At 39.0% G+C, this 16,686-nt stretch overlaps 1 protein-coding gene across 2 annotated transcripts in view; it reads left to right on the top strand.

The window, feature by feature from the left end:
- The window catches only part of NAV3 (neuron navigator 3), a 378,120-nt gene that overhangs the window by 269,259 nt on the left and 92,175 nt on the right, over positions 1-16,686 (top strand). For both annotated transcript variants that reach the window (XM_068970243.1, XM_068970244.1), the window contains exons 13-16: positions 11,001-11,133; positions 11,790-12,060; positions 13,236-13,944; positions 15,965-16,453. In XM_068970243.1, coding sequence (XP_068826344.1) covers positions 11,001-11,133; positions 11,790-12,060; positions 13,236-13,944; positions 15,965-16,453 — 1,602 coding nt within the window. The remainder of the gene's footprint in view (positions 1-11,000; positions 11,134-11,789; positions 12,061-13,235; positions 13,945-15,964; positions 16,454-16,686) is intronic.

A 16,686-nucleotide genomic window follows, 5' to 3' on the forward strand; every position in this document is an offset into this window, starting at 1 on the left:
GGGGTCTGGTTTTTCTGTTCCTGCATTCCAAGACCCACCTTGGTTTTATCTGCTCTTTCATCCTTGGGTCACTACAATTATGTTTTATTTCATGGAAAAAACTGAGGACTTCAGTCTGGGATACAGACTCTCAGGTAGCTTTTAGAGACTTTCCAAAGTAAGGGAGGAGCAAAGATATACACGAGTTTCTGCAACAAACACAGGTAGTCTGAGCATCAAAATATCACCGGTACTAAAGGAAAACCAGACATCTCAAGTGACTCAGTGTAATGCTTTTCTGTGTACAAGAAAACACTGGGCTCTTTGAAACCAGTCTTCACTGTGTACCTCAGCTACTCGGGATCCATATCCTGCGTTTCCCTCCGGAGTCTCCTCAGGGTGCACTGCCTGGGAGTCACTGAGGTGGCTGATGGCTTGATGGAAGGCATGCTGTTTCTCTCTGGAGTTCCCTCAGGGCTCACTGTAGGGGCTGCATGATTGCAACATTCTTTGTTTACTGCTATGGGCAGGCAGCACTTTTTTCGCTCACAATTGATTTATCCCACAAACATTAAGAACCTATCCGGGGCCAGATGCCAGCCTGAACACTGAAACTATGAGAAAAGCCACTCTCTGCCCTCAACCACAGTCCTGTGGCTGTACCTCCATTGCAAGCAGATAAATTACAGGGCAATAGAAGTGCACTGATAGAAAACACAGACAGGGAAGAGTTAATGTGTCCTTGGAAATCCTAGAAGGGTTCATTGAGGGAACGACATTTCAGCTGGATTATAAACCAGTTGCTTATACTCCACTGCGGAGTTAATGAGCAGTGGAAGGACAGAGTACCTTTGAAAGCAGGACATTTTTTAAAAAAACTCAATGAAGACCATGTTCATTTTATAGGTTGAAAGGACTACTTTAAACATAAAATTGTGTTTAGTATATTGATGTTATTATATACTTAGGTTTCTCCAATTATAAAATCTTTTTTAATGCCTCATTCTTTTTTTCTTGGTGATAAAATGTTTTTTGAGGGAAATGCTGAATGAATCATTGTTGAGATACACGCCTTTGCTTTCTTTCAATGACCCTGAAGTAATGTAGAATTTACGCTTCAGTGGTTGCAGTCCTCAAATGTGGCAGGTAGTGTATTGTGCTTGCTGATTAAAAAAAAAAAAATGTATGGAATAGGTCCAAGTGTTTTTATGCACATTTAGTTTTGAGGAAAAGATCATTGACTTAACATATTAGTACCAAACTGCAAAGCCTCAACAGTTGATTGTCAGTATTTTTAAGATTATTATTGCAAAGATCATTATGTCTAAATATTTTTGAGATAACTGTTGTCTTTTTATGAGTATTATAGAAATTGGCATAAACAGTAGAAATGGAAAACAAAGCTATCTCGGAGTGTGATAGACTTTTAAGTGGTACCTTTATTTTCTTAGGCAAATGTTATTTACTTTTGCCTTAGAAACAGAAAGCATATCCAGTTTTCACCCAATGGTCTTACAGATAACTACAGAGATTCCTCTTGTATTTTCATGAAAAAATTACTTGTCTTAAGAAATATATAGTAAAATCCTTAGAACGTGTACTTTATCATATATTATTTTTTTCATATATCAGATATTTGTACCTTATCATGATTATATTTAGGTTGGAAGAAAGCAGCCTATTTTCCTCAGTATGACTATCTTATGAGAGTTTTAACATTACCTCTGACATAGCCATGGAATGTATCCTTTTTCTTCTACGCTCTACGTTTTTTCTGTTTTTGCCACCTCACTTATAACTAACGTATCCCCGTTTTATAATAGACACTCATGGAATAAATGGGAATCTCCACACTCGTCTGTGTCTGCAGAGCCTAAATGCAACTAGTATATTGGACTGTATGTGTGAGATGTCCCCAGACTCAAGCACTGGAGTGAACAGTTTATTATGTTATCTATGTTATTTACCAATGGCCAATGGACAGGGAGGCCTGGCGTGCTGCGATTCATGGGGTCACAAAGAGTGGGACACGACTGAGCCACTGAACTGAACTGAACTTTGTTTAAATCATGTATAAAAATGATGGATTTGCTTATCATCCAGGTGTGTGTTGAAAAATTACTTACCAACAGCACTAGCATTTTTCCCTGAAATTTACTTTTATATCTGTGAAATTACTTTAACATTTATTTATTTCAGAATTCTTCAACATAAAAAAATAAGATTATGAATATATACCACAATAAATATTCACAGTGTAAATCCAGGGGTGAACATGAGTGTCAGAGCCACCTGTGCATAGCCAAATAAATAAAATAGATCCCCAGCTTCACTGAGTTATTCAGTTCAGTTCACTTCAGTTCAATCACTCAGTTGTGCCCAACTCTTCGAAACCCCATGGACTGCAGCACACCAGACCCCCCTGTCATCACCAACTCCCGGAGTTTCTCAAACTCATGTCCATTGAGTCAGTGATGCCATCCAACCATCTCATCCTCGGTCGTCCACTTTTCCTCCCACCTTCAATCTTCCCCAGCATCAGGGTCTTTTCCAATGAGTCAGTTCACCACATCAGGTGGGCAAAGTATTGGAGTTTCAGCTTCAGCATCAGTCCTTCCAATGAATATTCAGGACTGATTTCCTTTAGGATGGACTGGTTGGATCTCCTTGCAGTCCAAGGGACTCTCAAGAGTCTTCTCCAACACCACAGTTCAAAAGCATCAATTCTTTGGCACTCAGCTTTCTTTATAGTCCAACTCTCACATCTATACATGACCACTGGAAAAACCATAGCTTTGACTAGACGGACCTTTGCTGGCAAAGTAATGTCTCTGCTTTCTAATCTGCTGCCTATGTTGATCATAGCTTTTCTTCCAAGGAGCAAGCGTCTTTTAATGTCATGGCTGCAATCACCATCTGCACTGATTTTGGAGCCCCCAAAAATAAAGTCAGACACTGTTTCCTCTGTTTCCCCATCTATTTGCCATGAAATGATGGGACCAGATGCCATGATCTTCGTTTTCTGAATGTTGAGCTTTAAGCCTACTTTTTCACTCTCCTCTTTCACTTTTATCAACCAGCTCTTTAGTTCTTCACTTTCTGCCATAAGGGTGGTGTCATCTGCCTATCTGAGGTTTTTGATATTTCTCCTGGCAATCTTGATTCCAGCTTGTGCTTCCTCCAGCCCAGCATTTCTCATGATGTATTCTGCATATAAGTTAAATAAGCAGGGTGACAATATACAGCCTTGATGTACTCCTTTACCTTTTGGAACCAGTCTGTTGTTCCATGGCCAGTTCTAACTGTTGCTTCTTGACCTGCATACAGATTTCTCAAGAGGCAGGTCAGGTGGTCTGGTATCCCCATCTCTTTAAGAATGTTCCACAGTTGTTGTGATCAACACAGTCAAAGGCTTTGGCATAGTCAATAATTAATCTTTAAAAGTATAATATTAAAGACATGCCAAAGAAGTCGCTTTCTTCTTAGAATGATTAGTAATCTAGTATATATTCAAATTGTGATTTGCCAACAGGTTAATTAGCTACTTTTTTAAAACTTTACATACAATAATATTTTTATATAGTTCAGAATTTTGACATATGCATGAAGTCATGTAACAGACACCACAGATCTTCCCATACTCCCATCCACTGTCATCACTGATTTGTCCTACATATCTGTAGTTTTGCCTTTTCTAGAATGTCACATAAATGGAGTGTATGTGAATGTTCTTAACAGCTTTATTCATAGTATTTTAAAATTGGAAATAACTCAATGTGTAAATGCAAACTATGTGTATAAGATACTCAGATTTGTAATTTTTTTTTAACTGTCCTAGTTTGTTGAGAAAAGCTTAGCAGAGCAATAGATCTGTAAGTTGAAGGAGATAAAGACTTGCTCTTTTATAAAAAAATATAGTCAGGAATTCTTAGAATATCTTAATGAAATTAAAATGAAATGATGAAAATATATTGAGTTTGAGACATATTATTTAGAGCTAATTATTTGAGTAAATTAACATTTTTGTCAGTTAAAAAAGGCTATTTTCTATGGAGTTTTTCACTTAAGTAAATATGCCATAATAAACAAGATTAATTGCATCCTATCTAGGGAGAATTCTGGTTCTAATAAACCAAGGATGAAAGTCAAAACACAGAACCTTAGGATGAGGAAAATCATGTTGTCAACAATCAAAAGGTGTTCCTTTAAGATTACTTAGCAAAGAAATATGTTAAACACATTTTTTTTCTCAAATTCTACATTTATTATTGCATTTAGTCTAACTTAACATTATTGGATAGAAGCAGTATTCTCAAAAGTAAAACTGTTTCATTTATTTAACAAACATCAACTAATTATCTGTTCAGTGGTTGACACCATGTTAAATGCTAGAATTATGAAGATAAATGTCACACAGTCTCTGACGTCAGGTAATCCAGGTTATGACCAAGAAGATGGGAAACACCAAAATAGTGGCATAACAAGCCATACATGCTCTGATACAGTGATTAACATTTCTTTCTTCTGATCATGCTGTAGTATCCCTGTCTGGAAGAAATGCTTGAACTCTTCTAATGAGTGGTAGGGTTGCTGTTCTGCCATATATTTACCATTTGTCTCTATTACAACCCTTACCATTTTGTATTGTAATGGTCTGTTTATGTTTGCCCTCCACAATACACAGTGAGTTCTTCAAAGGATAGGAGCTATAATTTATTAATCACTTAATGAATAAGAGCAGATTCTTACTAAAAGCTCTTGTGGAAGGAGTATACAGACCGGTAATGCAGAACGCAAGGAGGGCCATGCCACCTGTAACTGAGACAGACTTTAGAGGATAAGAAACAACTTGATTAACAGTGAATCCAGGTGAGAGAAGAGAGATACTAGCAGTAATGTTTTGAAGAAGGATAAACAGATAGGCAGTAACTGAAAGGGAGAAAAATTTTTAAAGAGAAATGATGGGATCTAGGTAGACAATTTGAGATTTGAATAGGACATCCTTGAGAAACTGTTCAGAGGAAGGCTGGAAAGGCTGCTCAATTAATCAAGAAAGAAGTCTGAATTAGAGATGTAAACTTGAGTATTGTCATCATGGAGGTGATATTGAACTTGTGAGAGACTAAGAAATTTCCAAGAAAGAATCTCTAAGTTCATTTAAGATTAAGTCCTGAATTTTGAGGAATTCGAAGGAATCACAAAGAAGAGAAAAGTAAAGGGTTCTGTGGACTGGGGAACTTTGCAAAGAGCCTCTAAAGGCTCATCATTGGTGTATTTTAAGATACAAGGGGTGAGAAGATGGGAGGCAAGAGAGAGAAGTGCTGACCAAGTTTTAGGGCAAAATTCCTGGGTTCACATCCCAGCTCCATCATTCAAACTTCCCAAACCCCTTTATCTGTATAATGTCTGTCTCTTGGCTTTGTTTGGGGATTAGATAATATATGTTAAGTATTTTGGAGAAGGAAATGGCAACCCACTCCAGTGTTCTTGCCAGGAGAATCCCAGGAACAGAGGAGCCTGGTGGGCTGCCGTCTGTGGGGTCGCACAGGGTCAGACATGACTGAAGCAACTTAGCAGCAGCAGCAGCATTAAGTATTTAGAAGAGTAGGACACATAGTAAGCACTCAATCTATGGATTTATTGGCCTTTGTGAAAGTGGTTTCACTAAAGTACTAGGAGTAAGATCTTGGGATTCAGAGAAAGAAGAACCAAAACTATATCATTGGAATCTGAAGAAAATCACTTTTGGATTGAGCAGAATTTCTAAGTGAAAAATCTGACCTCAGCTGAGAAATCACATGAGGTTAGGTAACTTGAATCTATATGCAGTTATTATTCAGTTCAGTTCAGTTCAGTTCAGTCGCTCAGTTGTGTCTGACTCTTTGCAACCCCATGAATCACAGCACGCCAGGCCTCCCTGTCCATCACCAACTCCCAGAGTTCACTCAGACTCATGTCCATCGAGTCAGTAATGCCATCCAGCCATCTCATCCTCTGTTGTCCCCTTCTCCTCCTGCCCCCAATCCCTCCCAGCATCCAGATCTTTTCCAATGAGTCAACTCTTCGCATGAGGTGGCCAAAATATTGGAGTTTCAGCTTCAACATCAGTTCCTCCATTGAACACCCAGGACTGATCTCCTTTAGGATGGACTGGGTGGATCTCTGTGCAGTCCAAGGGACTCTCAAGAGTCTTCTCCAACACTACAGTTCAAAAGCATCAATTCTTCGGTGCTCAGCCTTCTTCACAGTCCAACTCTCACATCCATACATGACCACAGGAAAAACCATAGCCTTGATTAGACAGACCTTAGTCAGCAAAGTAATGTCTCTGCTTTTGAATATGCTATCTAGGTTGGTCATAACTTTCCTTCCAAGGAGTAAGCATCTTTTAATTTCATGGCTGCAATCACCATCTGCAGTGATTCTGGAGCCCAGAAAAATAAATTACATTTTATAAAAATATATAATAATATTTTATATTATTCATTCTCATTAATTGACTTGGTTGTCATTTTCCAAAATAGTAATAGGGAAAACATGTTTAATTAACAAAGTCAAGACAGGTATGGAAGACTGCTATGATGGCAAGAGCTAGAATACAGTACTTCTCACTTTAGCAGTCCTTTTGTCCCAGCATCTTTGGATCCTGCATCATTCGGTAAAGAGATCAGTGGCATAAAAAACACGAGAAGGCCATTAAAAGTAGACAACAGGAAGTAGCTATCAAATAGTCTTAAAAATTAGGAATCGGTAGATTTTAGAATGCTGGAAATATGGAAGATTGTGATCAAAAAATGAGACTGCAACATTTGAGATCTTGGCGGTAAAGCAGTTTGAGGAGATGATGGAAAAGTGTAAAGTATTATAAAATGGTTCATATAAATGATTCATTTTCTTCCCATGCTACCCTGTGAGATAGGGAGATCAGAATAGCAAGACTAGCTATGTGCCTCTAATAAAGGCTCATGTGAAAAACTTTAATTTTAGGAATCCATTGTTCTTTCCATGAGGAATCCATTGTTCTTTCCATTACACCAAGATAAATTCAGATTGTTCATGTCTATGATATTTCTTAATTTGACATATATTTTTAATTTTTCTGTTGTGAGATTGAAAATTTATATCTTATTTTGAATTCTCTCATTTATATTATTTTAACCACAAAGCCACCGTGATCATTTGAAATTTTAAGTGGCTTTGAAACACAAGTGATTTTTTAAAATTCCGTAAGAGTTGTTGCATTTAACTTTGAGTTGCAAATGCTAGGATTTATATTGGTGAAAGCTATAGTTAGAAATATTGATTCTATCTTCCTTGCCAGAGAAATCATTACTTTAAAAAGATTCATTTTTAAAACAGGTAAAATTTCCTTTTTGTTTAATTTTCTTTGAGTACTTAATATATTCTGATAAGTATTTCTTAAAACTCCATTTCATATGAGTATGAAAGATTACCTCTGTAATTTTCTTTCTTTTAACCTGAATAAAACATGAGAATTTATTCAACATTTATGTCAGTCATTGCCATACAGTAGAAATTGCCAAATAGAAGAATTTCAAAGAAAACTATCACACAGTTCCGTGCTCAGAAAACTCACGGTCTAATGATCCACTTATACACATGTTTGTAGATGTGTAAAACAGTGTGCTGCACCCAGTCCTATTGGTCTGTTCATGAGTATTATGACAAAGCAGAGAGGACGCTCCCTAGCTTATCCTGAAGACAGTTGCTCCAATTGCTTTGTAACGCAAGTATGAGGTAGTCAGGTAGGCCAGAGGGTAGCTTGGTCAAAGGCAGACGTTGCAAACAATGTGATGGTGATGGGAACTGAATGCAGCTCTTAGTCAGAGTGCACACAGTCAGGCAGGGGATGGAGAGTTTAAGCTGAAGAAGTACTCTGCTGCTGCTGCTGCTGCTGCTAAGTCGCTTCAGTCGTGTCCAACTCTGTGCGACCCCATAGACGGCAGCCCACCAGGCTCCCCCGTCCCTGGGATTCTCCAGGCAAGAACAGTGGAGTGGGTTGCCATTTCCTTCTCCAATGCATGAAAGTGAAAAGTGAAAGTGAAGTTGCTCAGTCATGTCCGATTTGTAGCGACCCCATGGACTGTAGCCTACCAGGCTCCTCCGTCTGTGGGATTTTCCAGGCAAGAGTGCTGGAGTGGGGTGCCATTGCCTTCTCCAAAGAAGTAGTCTAGGGCCACATAATTTGGAAAGCCATATGTTTTTTAAAGGAATCTGATAAGTAGTTGCTTAATTAGATAGAAATTAGTAATTGCTTAATCTAATTAAATAACTACTTAAATAGACAAATAGTTGCTCAAGTATGTATATTTAAAATTTTATAATTATATGCACACATTCCTATGAGAATATACGTATTATGCTATGCTAAGTTGCGTCAGTCATGTCCAGCTCTTTGCAACCCTATGGCCCATGGCCCACTAGCCTCTTCTGTCCATGGGATTCTCCAGGCAAAGATACTGGAGTGGGCTGTCATGCCCTCCTTCAGGGGATCTTCCTGACCCAGGGATCAAACCCACGTCTCTTATGTCTCCTGCATTGGCAGGTAGGTTCTTTACCACTGGCACCACCTGGGAAACCCAGTATATGTATTGCATAGCATATATAAACATTAAAAAAAATTAGAGGATATATGAAAGAAGAAATATTATTTTTTAAATTATGAGTTATTGATAGAGGTTCTTAGTTTCAAACTACAGACTCTATCTAATTTAAGGAATGAAGTGATCTAAAAAGGCTGTTGGAATAATTGAGGTGATTGGATAATGAGGCTCTTTGCAGGCTTTGATCCTGCATCACATCTTCCTCTACCAGGAACCTCTGAACCCTGGGACTAGAGACCAGATATCTGCCAGGGTTTATAAGAGAAAAATCGAATGACTACTACTATGTTTGCCAGAAGATTATTTTTCTCATTTGTAACTGCGGGTGCATGTGAGGCCCTGTGTTACATGTCATATCTGTCTATAAGGAAATCTGGAAATGTGAGTTTCTTACATTCTGTCTTGAGAAACTAAGGCTCCTAATGTGGGAAATTATCAAAATAAGATGTGGGGAAGATAATCAAAAGATGAGAGCAGCTTCAAATGGCAGGTATTTCCTACAGTGGAACAAAATACCCTTTTGCTGTGATTAAATATATAATTGTTACTGGTAATAATATGATTTATAAATGTGTTTGGTCATCATGTTTTATGCTGTCAGTAGCTCACCTAGGGGCATCTCATCAATAACAATATTTTCTATAAATTGGAATTTCAAATTTTCTTCTTGATAATTACATTTCTAGTCAGTTTGCTCTGTGATCTCAAGCCATCCCTATTATTTTTTTTTTCATCCCTATTATTTTTAATGTATGGTGTGACTCAGAAAGTACACGTAGCAGAGTAGGAAAGTTACCAGTTTACCCTTCCTTTGCTGTTAGCTTGTCCTTTCATTATGCATAGTCTCTTCTTTGTGTGGATTACTTGCAGATGGTATTTTAAAGCCACTTGTCTATTTTATGAGACTTCACTCTTGTCTGTATGTGATATATGTATCCAGTTTACACAAATCAATTAATAGAGTGCAGGTGAGCAGCAGTATTTCACAGGAGACTGAAAACCAGCCAGTAAGTGAGAGCCATGGTTCACCTCTTTACTCTCTGGAGTTCCCATTCTCATGGAGTTCCCATTCTCATCAGGTGACCCTGGTCAGCCTGCATGACGTCTGCATCGTCTGACATGTTGATTGAGTGAGGGTTCCCATGGTAGTCTGTATATGAATATTGATATAGCCTATTTTATTTATTCTTCTTTCAATTGAGAACAGATTTATTCCAAATTTCAGATACTTTCCTTATGCCCCAAATGATTACTTTGTGCACCTTGAAGGGCAGAAGCTTTATACTGTGGAACCTACAGCTTTGGTAAAGAGAAGTCTTTGAAGAGTGTTAAGTTAGGGAGTGACATGGCTAGATGTGAACTTCTGAATGTTGACCCAAGTTTACCAGGTGAAGTTTATTGAGAAGGACTGAAGGCAGGAAGGCCAGATGAAAGAATACTGTATGTTGTCCAGGTCAGAAATCTTGAAGTATTGCAAGAGGAATGCTATGATAAAATAAGTCTCAATCTTCAAGATTTGGTAAATCATTGGAAGTAGTTATTGGTAGGAGAAAGACTAAGGAATGATTTTCTGGTTCTTGACTAAAGCACAGTTTTTCTGTGCTTGTGTTTCTTCTTACTTTTTAACACGAAGGATGGATTCTTACATGCTACATGACTTCTGATTGCCTTCTCTGGGGGAAAAACAAAGATTATGGGTATAATTTTTTTTTTCCTGATGCTTTGAAGTATTAATAGCAATATTTTTTGTTGTTGTTCATTTGCTTAGTCATGTCCAACTTGTTGCAACCTCATGGATTTCAGCATGCCTGGCTTCCATGTCTTTCACCATCTCCAGGAGTTTGCTCAAACTCATGTCCATTGAGTCAGTGATGCCATCCAACTATCTCATCCTTTGTCGTCCCCTTCTCCTTCTGCCTTCAGTCTTTCTCAGCATCAGGGTCTTTTCCAATGAGTCAGTTCTTCAAATCAGGTGGCCAAAGTATTGAAGCTTCAGCTTCATCAGTCCTTTCAATGAACATTTGGGGTTGATTTCCTTTATGGTTGGCTGGTTTGACATCCTTGCTATCCAAGGGACTCTCAAGAGTCTTCTCCAGCACCACAGTTCAAAGGCATCAATTCTTCGGCTCTCAATATTATTTTTACTCATTTTATAAACATTTCCCCTGTATCTGCTCTAGGCACTGATTCTTAGCAAACCTTTGATAAGATTATTCTCAGGTTTGTGCTCAGTTCTTAACAGTACGATTTTCCAAAAATGAAAAGTGAGTATTTTTCATCATAAGATTGAAAAAAAAAAAAGAATTATTTTCCCAATACATGATACACGTTAAGTGGAAATACGGGTGATTTGCGTTGTGCAACCTGTGCTGAGTCATTGCCACTGCCTGTCTTTAGCTGGGATGACAGCAGTTCCGTGAGCAGTGGTCTCAGCGACACCCTGGATAACATCAGCACTGATGACCTGAATACCACATCCTCTGTCAGCTCTTACTCCAACATCACTGTTCCATCCCGAAAGAACACTCAGGTAAGAATTGCCTCCATTCTTTCTCCAGTGCTTCTGCCAGATTTTCCCCCAAGTTATGTTACATTGCATTAAAATATAGCACAGCCTCTTTGTCTGAAATAATTACATTGCACTGAGGCAGCTTATGTATATGTATTCTTTCAGTTGATTGCAATCTAACCCAGGAAGCCTTCTGTTGCATATCTTTCTTTATAATATTGATATACTTGTTTAGGAATCCAAAAATGATTTTTTAATTGTCTAATTTTGGATGGTTCGTGATTCATTTTATATTGATCTCTGAGATGCATCACTGAATCTCTTGAGAATGGTGAATCAAGAATGAATATTAGATAATTAAGTTTTATCTTGTCTTACTTTTCCTTGTTAGATTTGACATAGAAAATGCCTTCCTCTCTGGAGTGTTTAATTGAAGTTTTCTGCACAGATTTCTTCTGATATTCTCTAATATGTGCAAATGAGAATTATAGGACTAAAATTAATGAAACTTAAATGAACAGAGAGATAAAAATAGAGGCATCTTTGGAGTTCTTTTGAAATACAAATCACTGCTGCTGGTTTTTTTTAAGCTAATTATCTGAAAGGACATTCCAGGGCCCAATTCACACTTGATAGATTTTTCTGCACAAAGTTCTTCTGTCCTATTTTCTTTACAGCTGAAGACAGATTCAGAGAAACGATCTGCAACAGATGAGCCTTGGGAGAGCACCGAGGAGCTGAAAAAACCCGAGGAGGACTTTGACAGCCATGGGGATGGGGGTGGCAAGTGGAAGGGCATTTCCTCTGGTCTTCCTGAAGACCCTGAGAAGACGGGGCAGAAAGCCTCCCTGGCCGTTTCTCAGACAGGGTCCTGGAGAAGAGGCATGTCAGCCCAAGGAGGAGCACCATCCAGGCAGAAAACTGGGACCAGTGCACTCAAGACACCTGGTAGGCTGGTCTTCTGGCAGCTGTTAAGCTAAATTGTTTCAGTTTGATCTTTCTTGTCTTTAACAGCAGCTTTTCATAAATATAATTATTTATGAATAAAAATATAAAAATCAAAAATATATCAAAAATATAATTATTTATATTGATATAACAATTCTCCATATAAATACTTTTTCTGTCTAAATTTCACATGCCTTACCATATGCATCCACATGAATACAACACTCCAGGCATCCTCTAGAGGGTATCATCACAGTTTGGTGAGGGTTTTATTTTGCCACAGTCATTTCTGGTCATGTGGAAATAAAACAAGCACACTTATTAAAAAAAATAAGATAGCTTTCATTCTGATTTCCTATAAAGTTTGGAATATTTATGTTAACTCTCCCCCTATGTTTCACTTCTAAGAGGCAAGAAAAGTCACACTAATCTAATGGGTTGGAAGGCTGGAGATTTGAAACATTATTTCCAAATTAGACTTGATAAAATATTGAGTAAAAGATTTCTGTAAATTGTACCATCCTTCTTTTTTTTTAAGATGCTCTCCCTATTTTTAAAATGATGCCTCATATAAATAGTGCCACCTGAGGTACTAATGTACCAGGATCCTTCAAACACAATCATCTGATGAACTCTTTTTCAAGCACTTAGTTTGATGAGATTAAGTGCTATCTTTATAAAGGAAGAGAGTTGCAAGCTATAAGGCAATAATACATAGCAAAAATATGCATTTTCATTTTATCTCCTTGCTCTCTAGTCATTTTCCTCTAACAGCCATATTTTTATAGCTTTGTACTTAATCTTCTGAATATATTGTGTACATGCCTATTTAGAGCTAAAATAATGAATAGGAATTTAAGTAGTAAAAAAATAAATTTGGGCCTCCCAGGTGGTACAGTGGTAAAAACTCTGCCTGCCAATGCAGGAGACACAGATGTGAATTCGATCCCTGGGTCGAGAAGATCCCCTGAAGCAGGAACCAGCAACTCACTGTAGTACTCTTGCCTGGAAAATCCCATGGACAGAGGAGCCTGGTGGGCCACAGTCCATGGGGTCGCAGAGAGTCAGACACAACTGAGCAACTAAGCACACACACAGATGTACTCACATTTTACACTCTGTTTAAAGAAATATTATGTGCAGGCACATAAATGTGTATATTTCTCACTCATTAGGGAAAACTGATGATGCCAAAGCTTCTGAGAAAGGAAAAAGTCCCCTGAAAGGATCATCTCTGCAGAGATCTCCATCAGATGCAGGAAAGAGCAGTGGAGATGAGGGGAAAAAGCCCCCCTCGGGCATTGGAAGATCAACGGCCACTGGCTCTTTTGGATTTAAGAAGCCAAGTGGAGTCGGGTCCTCTGCCATGATCACTAGCAGCGGGGCCACCATAACAAGCGGCTCAGCCACACTGGGCAAAATCCCCAAATCTGCTGCCATTGGTGGGAAGTCAAACGCAGGGAGGAAAACCAGCTTGGATGGGTCACAGAATCAGGACGACGCTGGGCTGCATGTTAGCACCAAAACCTCCCTGCAGTACCGCAGCTTGCCCCGCCCGTCCAAATCCAGCACCAGTGGCATTCCCGGCCGAGGCGGCCACAGATCCAGCACCAGCAGTATTGATTCCAATGTCAGCAGCAAGTCAGCTGGTGCCACCACCTCGAAACTGAGAGAACCCACGAAGATTGGCTCAGGGCGCTCGAGTCCCGTCACCGTCAACCAGACAGACAAGGAGAAAGAAAAGGTTGCAGTCTCAGATTCAGAGAGCGTTTCTTTGTCAGGTTCCCCCAAATCCAGCCCCACGTCTGCTAGTGCCTGTGGGACACAAGGGCTCAGGCAGCCAGGGTCCAAGTACCCTGACATTGCCTCACCAACATTTCGAAGGTAAGAAAGCGTAAAATGGTGCTGGGACAACATATAATGCTTTATCTATATTTGTGTGTCCCATAGCCTGTCCTATAAAAGATGTATATCCTCCATGTGTATGTATATGCATATAGCCTCAGTGTATGGTATATATAACTTAGATTCTAAGTCAGCTTCTGAGTACAATGAGTTTTCAGAAGCCGATGCTATAAATAGCTAGTGGAAAAATATTGCTCATTTTGAGAAACGCTCCAACTTTGCAGTTTCACTATTGTCACAGCAAAACAAACAGCATTTATGAATAAAAGCAGATGGTAGTACCTAGGGGGAGTGATAAAACAGTAGCTTGTAATAGATTTTCATCTTTACACAGTTAATAACAAAATAAAATAGGTCTTTATGACTATTGGTATCCATTTCTAGTGTTTATTATCTTGTTGGCTCTTAATGAGCTGATGCTAATCATGAACATAGATGAAGTTGTATTCTTTATACAGTACCGGATCACAGTGGACAGATTTATGTAGCACCATATCCTGAAATCTTAATGAAAGTCAAGGTATGATATGATTGACAGAATTTGAAAACCTTCAGATGCTTGGCATAGGATTATAACTAAGAAATGTGCTAGGTTTTCTAACTCATTATCAGCTTTCATTGATATGACTTGAATAACCTATAGGGCTTGGTTTCTGCATGGGGATTGTTTTTGATATTCAATATATGGAGTTCTCCTTCTCAATATCAGTGTGTTTAAATACTGATGTGTTTTAAGTGGCAGGAAAATACATACAGGTAAAGATTTAGGACAGACAGTTAAATTATTCTGGGTCTGTTTCCTTGTCTATGAAATGATAGAATATGATTTATAGTCCATTTACAATCCATTACATGATTATGTTTAGTATTTTTAATGTTTGCTTTGATTATACTGACTAAACCAGGAGCCTTGATATCTGGGAAATAGTGTCTTGAAACACTTACTTTTACATTTCAGTAATCTCAGATACATGATTGTTTGAAAGACCTAGAGGTTTTATATTCCACAGTAGAAACATTAATCCTGAAGAAGTGGTGTTTTGAAATGTTGATTCTCATTGCAAAGAGTAATCACTTGTAGTGAGAGTAAATATTTCCGTTGCTTAAGTAAAGCCAATAGTGCCCTCCAGTGGCCCATTACCTATGAAACAATTTCTCTTATTCGTCATAAAATATTTCACTATGGGAAATAACGATTTCATTGCAACTTAATTAGTGATCATTATGTCATTTTTCATATCACACTTTATTTCCATATTTACATAAATTCAATTATATCATCTGCTTCATTTACAAAACTAAAATGTTTTCTGAAGAAACTCCGACATCTAACTTAGCACCAACCATGTTTCAAATCACTATTATAAATATGTATTGGAATAGCACTGGCAACTGACATCTGACCCTCTGGCCTTTCTTGGGGAAACTACAGACATACTGACATGTTGCCGACAGTATCCAATATTGTTTCTAACCAACTCCTCTCTGACAGTCACTTAGGACCCCAGCCATACAACACAGACTCCTAAACTTTGCCTTCAGCATTCCTTCTAGAGTTTGAATAAGCCGACAACATGAAGGAAAAAAAAAGAAAAGAAAAATAATTTCATATTATATACCGAATGCGTAGAAGTTGTTTCATTATAATGGTTCTATAAATAGGTAGCAAGTATGTGCAAACTACTTAATTTTGCAAAAAAACTCTCATGATTACTTAACTGCGGAAACCAGAGACTTTGATGTTTGGCTTACCCCTCCTTCTGTGTGGCCCACGTCCCCCCATCATCAGGATGGCAGCCCAGTACCAGTTTACCCCTACGGCAATAAGAGAGAGAGATTAGGAAGTTCAAGCTTATCAAGTTTATCAAGCTTATCAACAGGAAGTGCTCGGTGACCTGTCCACCAGAGCACGCTGGGCTCTATGTACTATAACCCTAAGTATTAAATGTGGATGTCAGTTTCTCGGAACAACTGAAGCTGTTATTTGTTTTTCTTTTAGGTTGTTTGGTGCCAAGGCAGGTGGCAAACCTGCCTCCGCACCTAATACTGAGGGTGTGAAATCCTCCTCTGTAATGCCCAGTCCCAGTACCACACTAGCGCGGCAAGGCAGTCTGGAGTCGCCGTCGTCTGGTACGGGCAGCCTGGGCAGTGCTGGTGGGCTCAGTGGCAGCAGCAGCCCTCTCTTCAATAAACCCTCAGACCTCACTGCAGACGTTATAAGCTTAAGCCACTCGTTGGCGTCCAGCCCAGCATCGGTTCACTCTTTCACATCAGGTGGTCTCGTGTGGGCTGCCAATCTGAGCAGTTCCTCTGCTGGCAGCAAGGACACTCCGAGTTACCAGTCCATGACTAGCCTCCACACGAGCTCTGAGTCCATTGACCTCCCCCTCAGCCACCATGGCTCCCTGTCTGGACTGACCACAGGCACTCACGAGGTGCAGAGCCTGCTCATGAGAACTGGTAGTGTGAGATCTACTCTCTCAGAAAGGTGAGCTCTCCTGGAGGCCTTGCTGAAGTCTTCACCTCCCTCCTCCCCACACTGTACCTACCCATACCCTGCATTCAGTTTCGGTTTTTTGTTTTTGTTTTTGTTTTTAAATTTCAGTGAGAGTGCCACTTTGCAAAGGGATGTCGGATTATTAATACTGGGCCTTTTATTTGGTGTTACTACCACATTTGCAGAAGGTGAAAACCATTAAGGATCCATAAAAAATTGAGTAG

Source organism: Capricornis sumatraensis, chromosome 4 (genome assembly GCF_032405125.1).
Source record: "Capricornis sumatraensis isolate serow.1 chromosome 4, serow.2, whole genome shotgun sequence".
Lineage (NCBI taxonomy): Eukaryota > Metazoa > Chordata > Mammalia > Artiodactyla > Bovidae > Capricornis > Capricornis sumatraensis.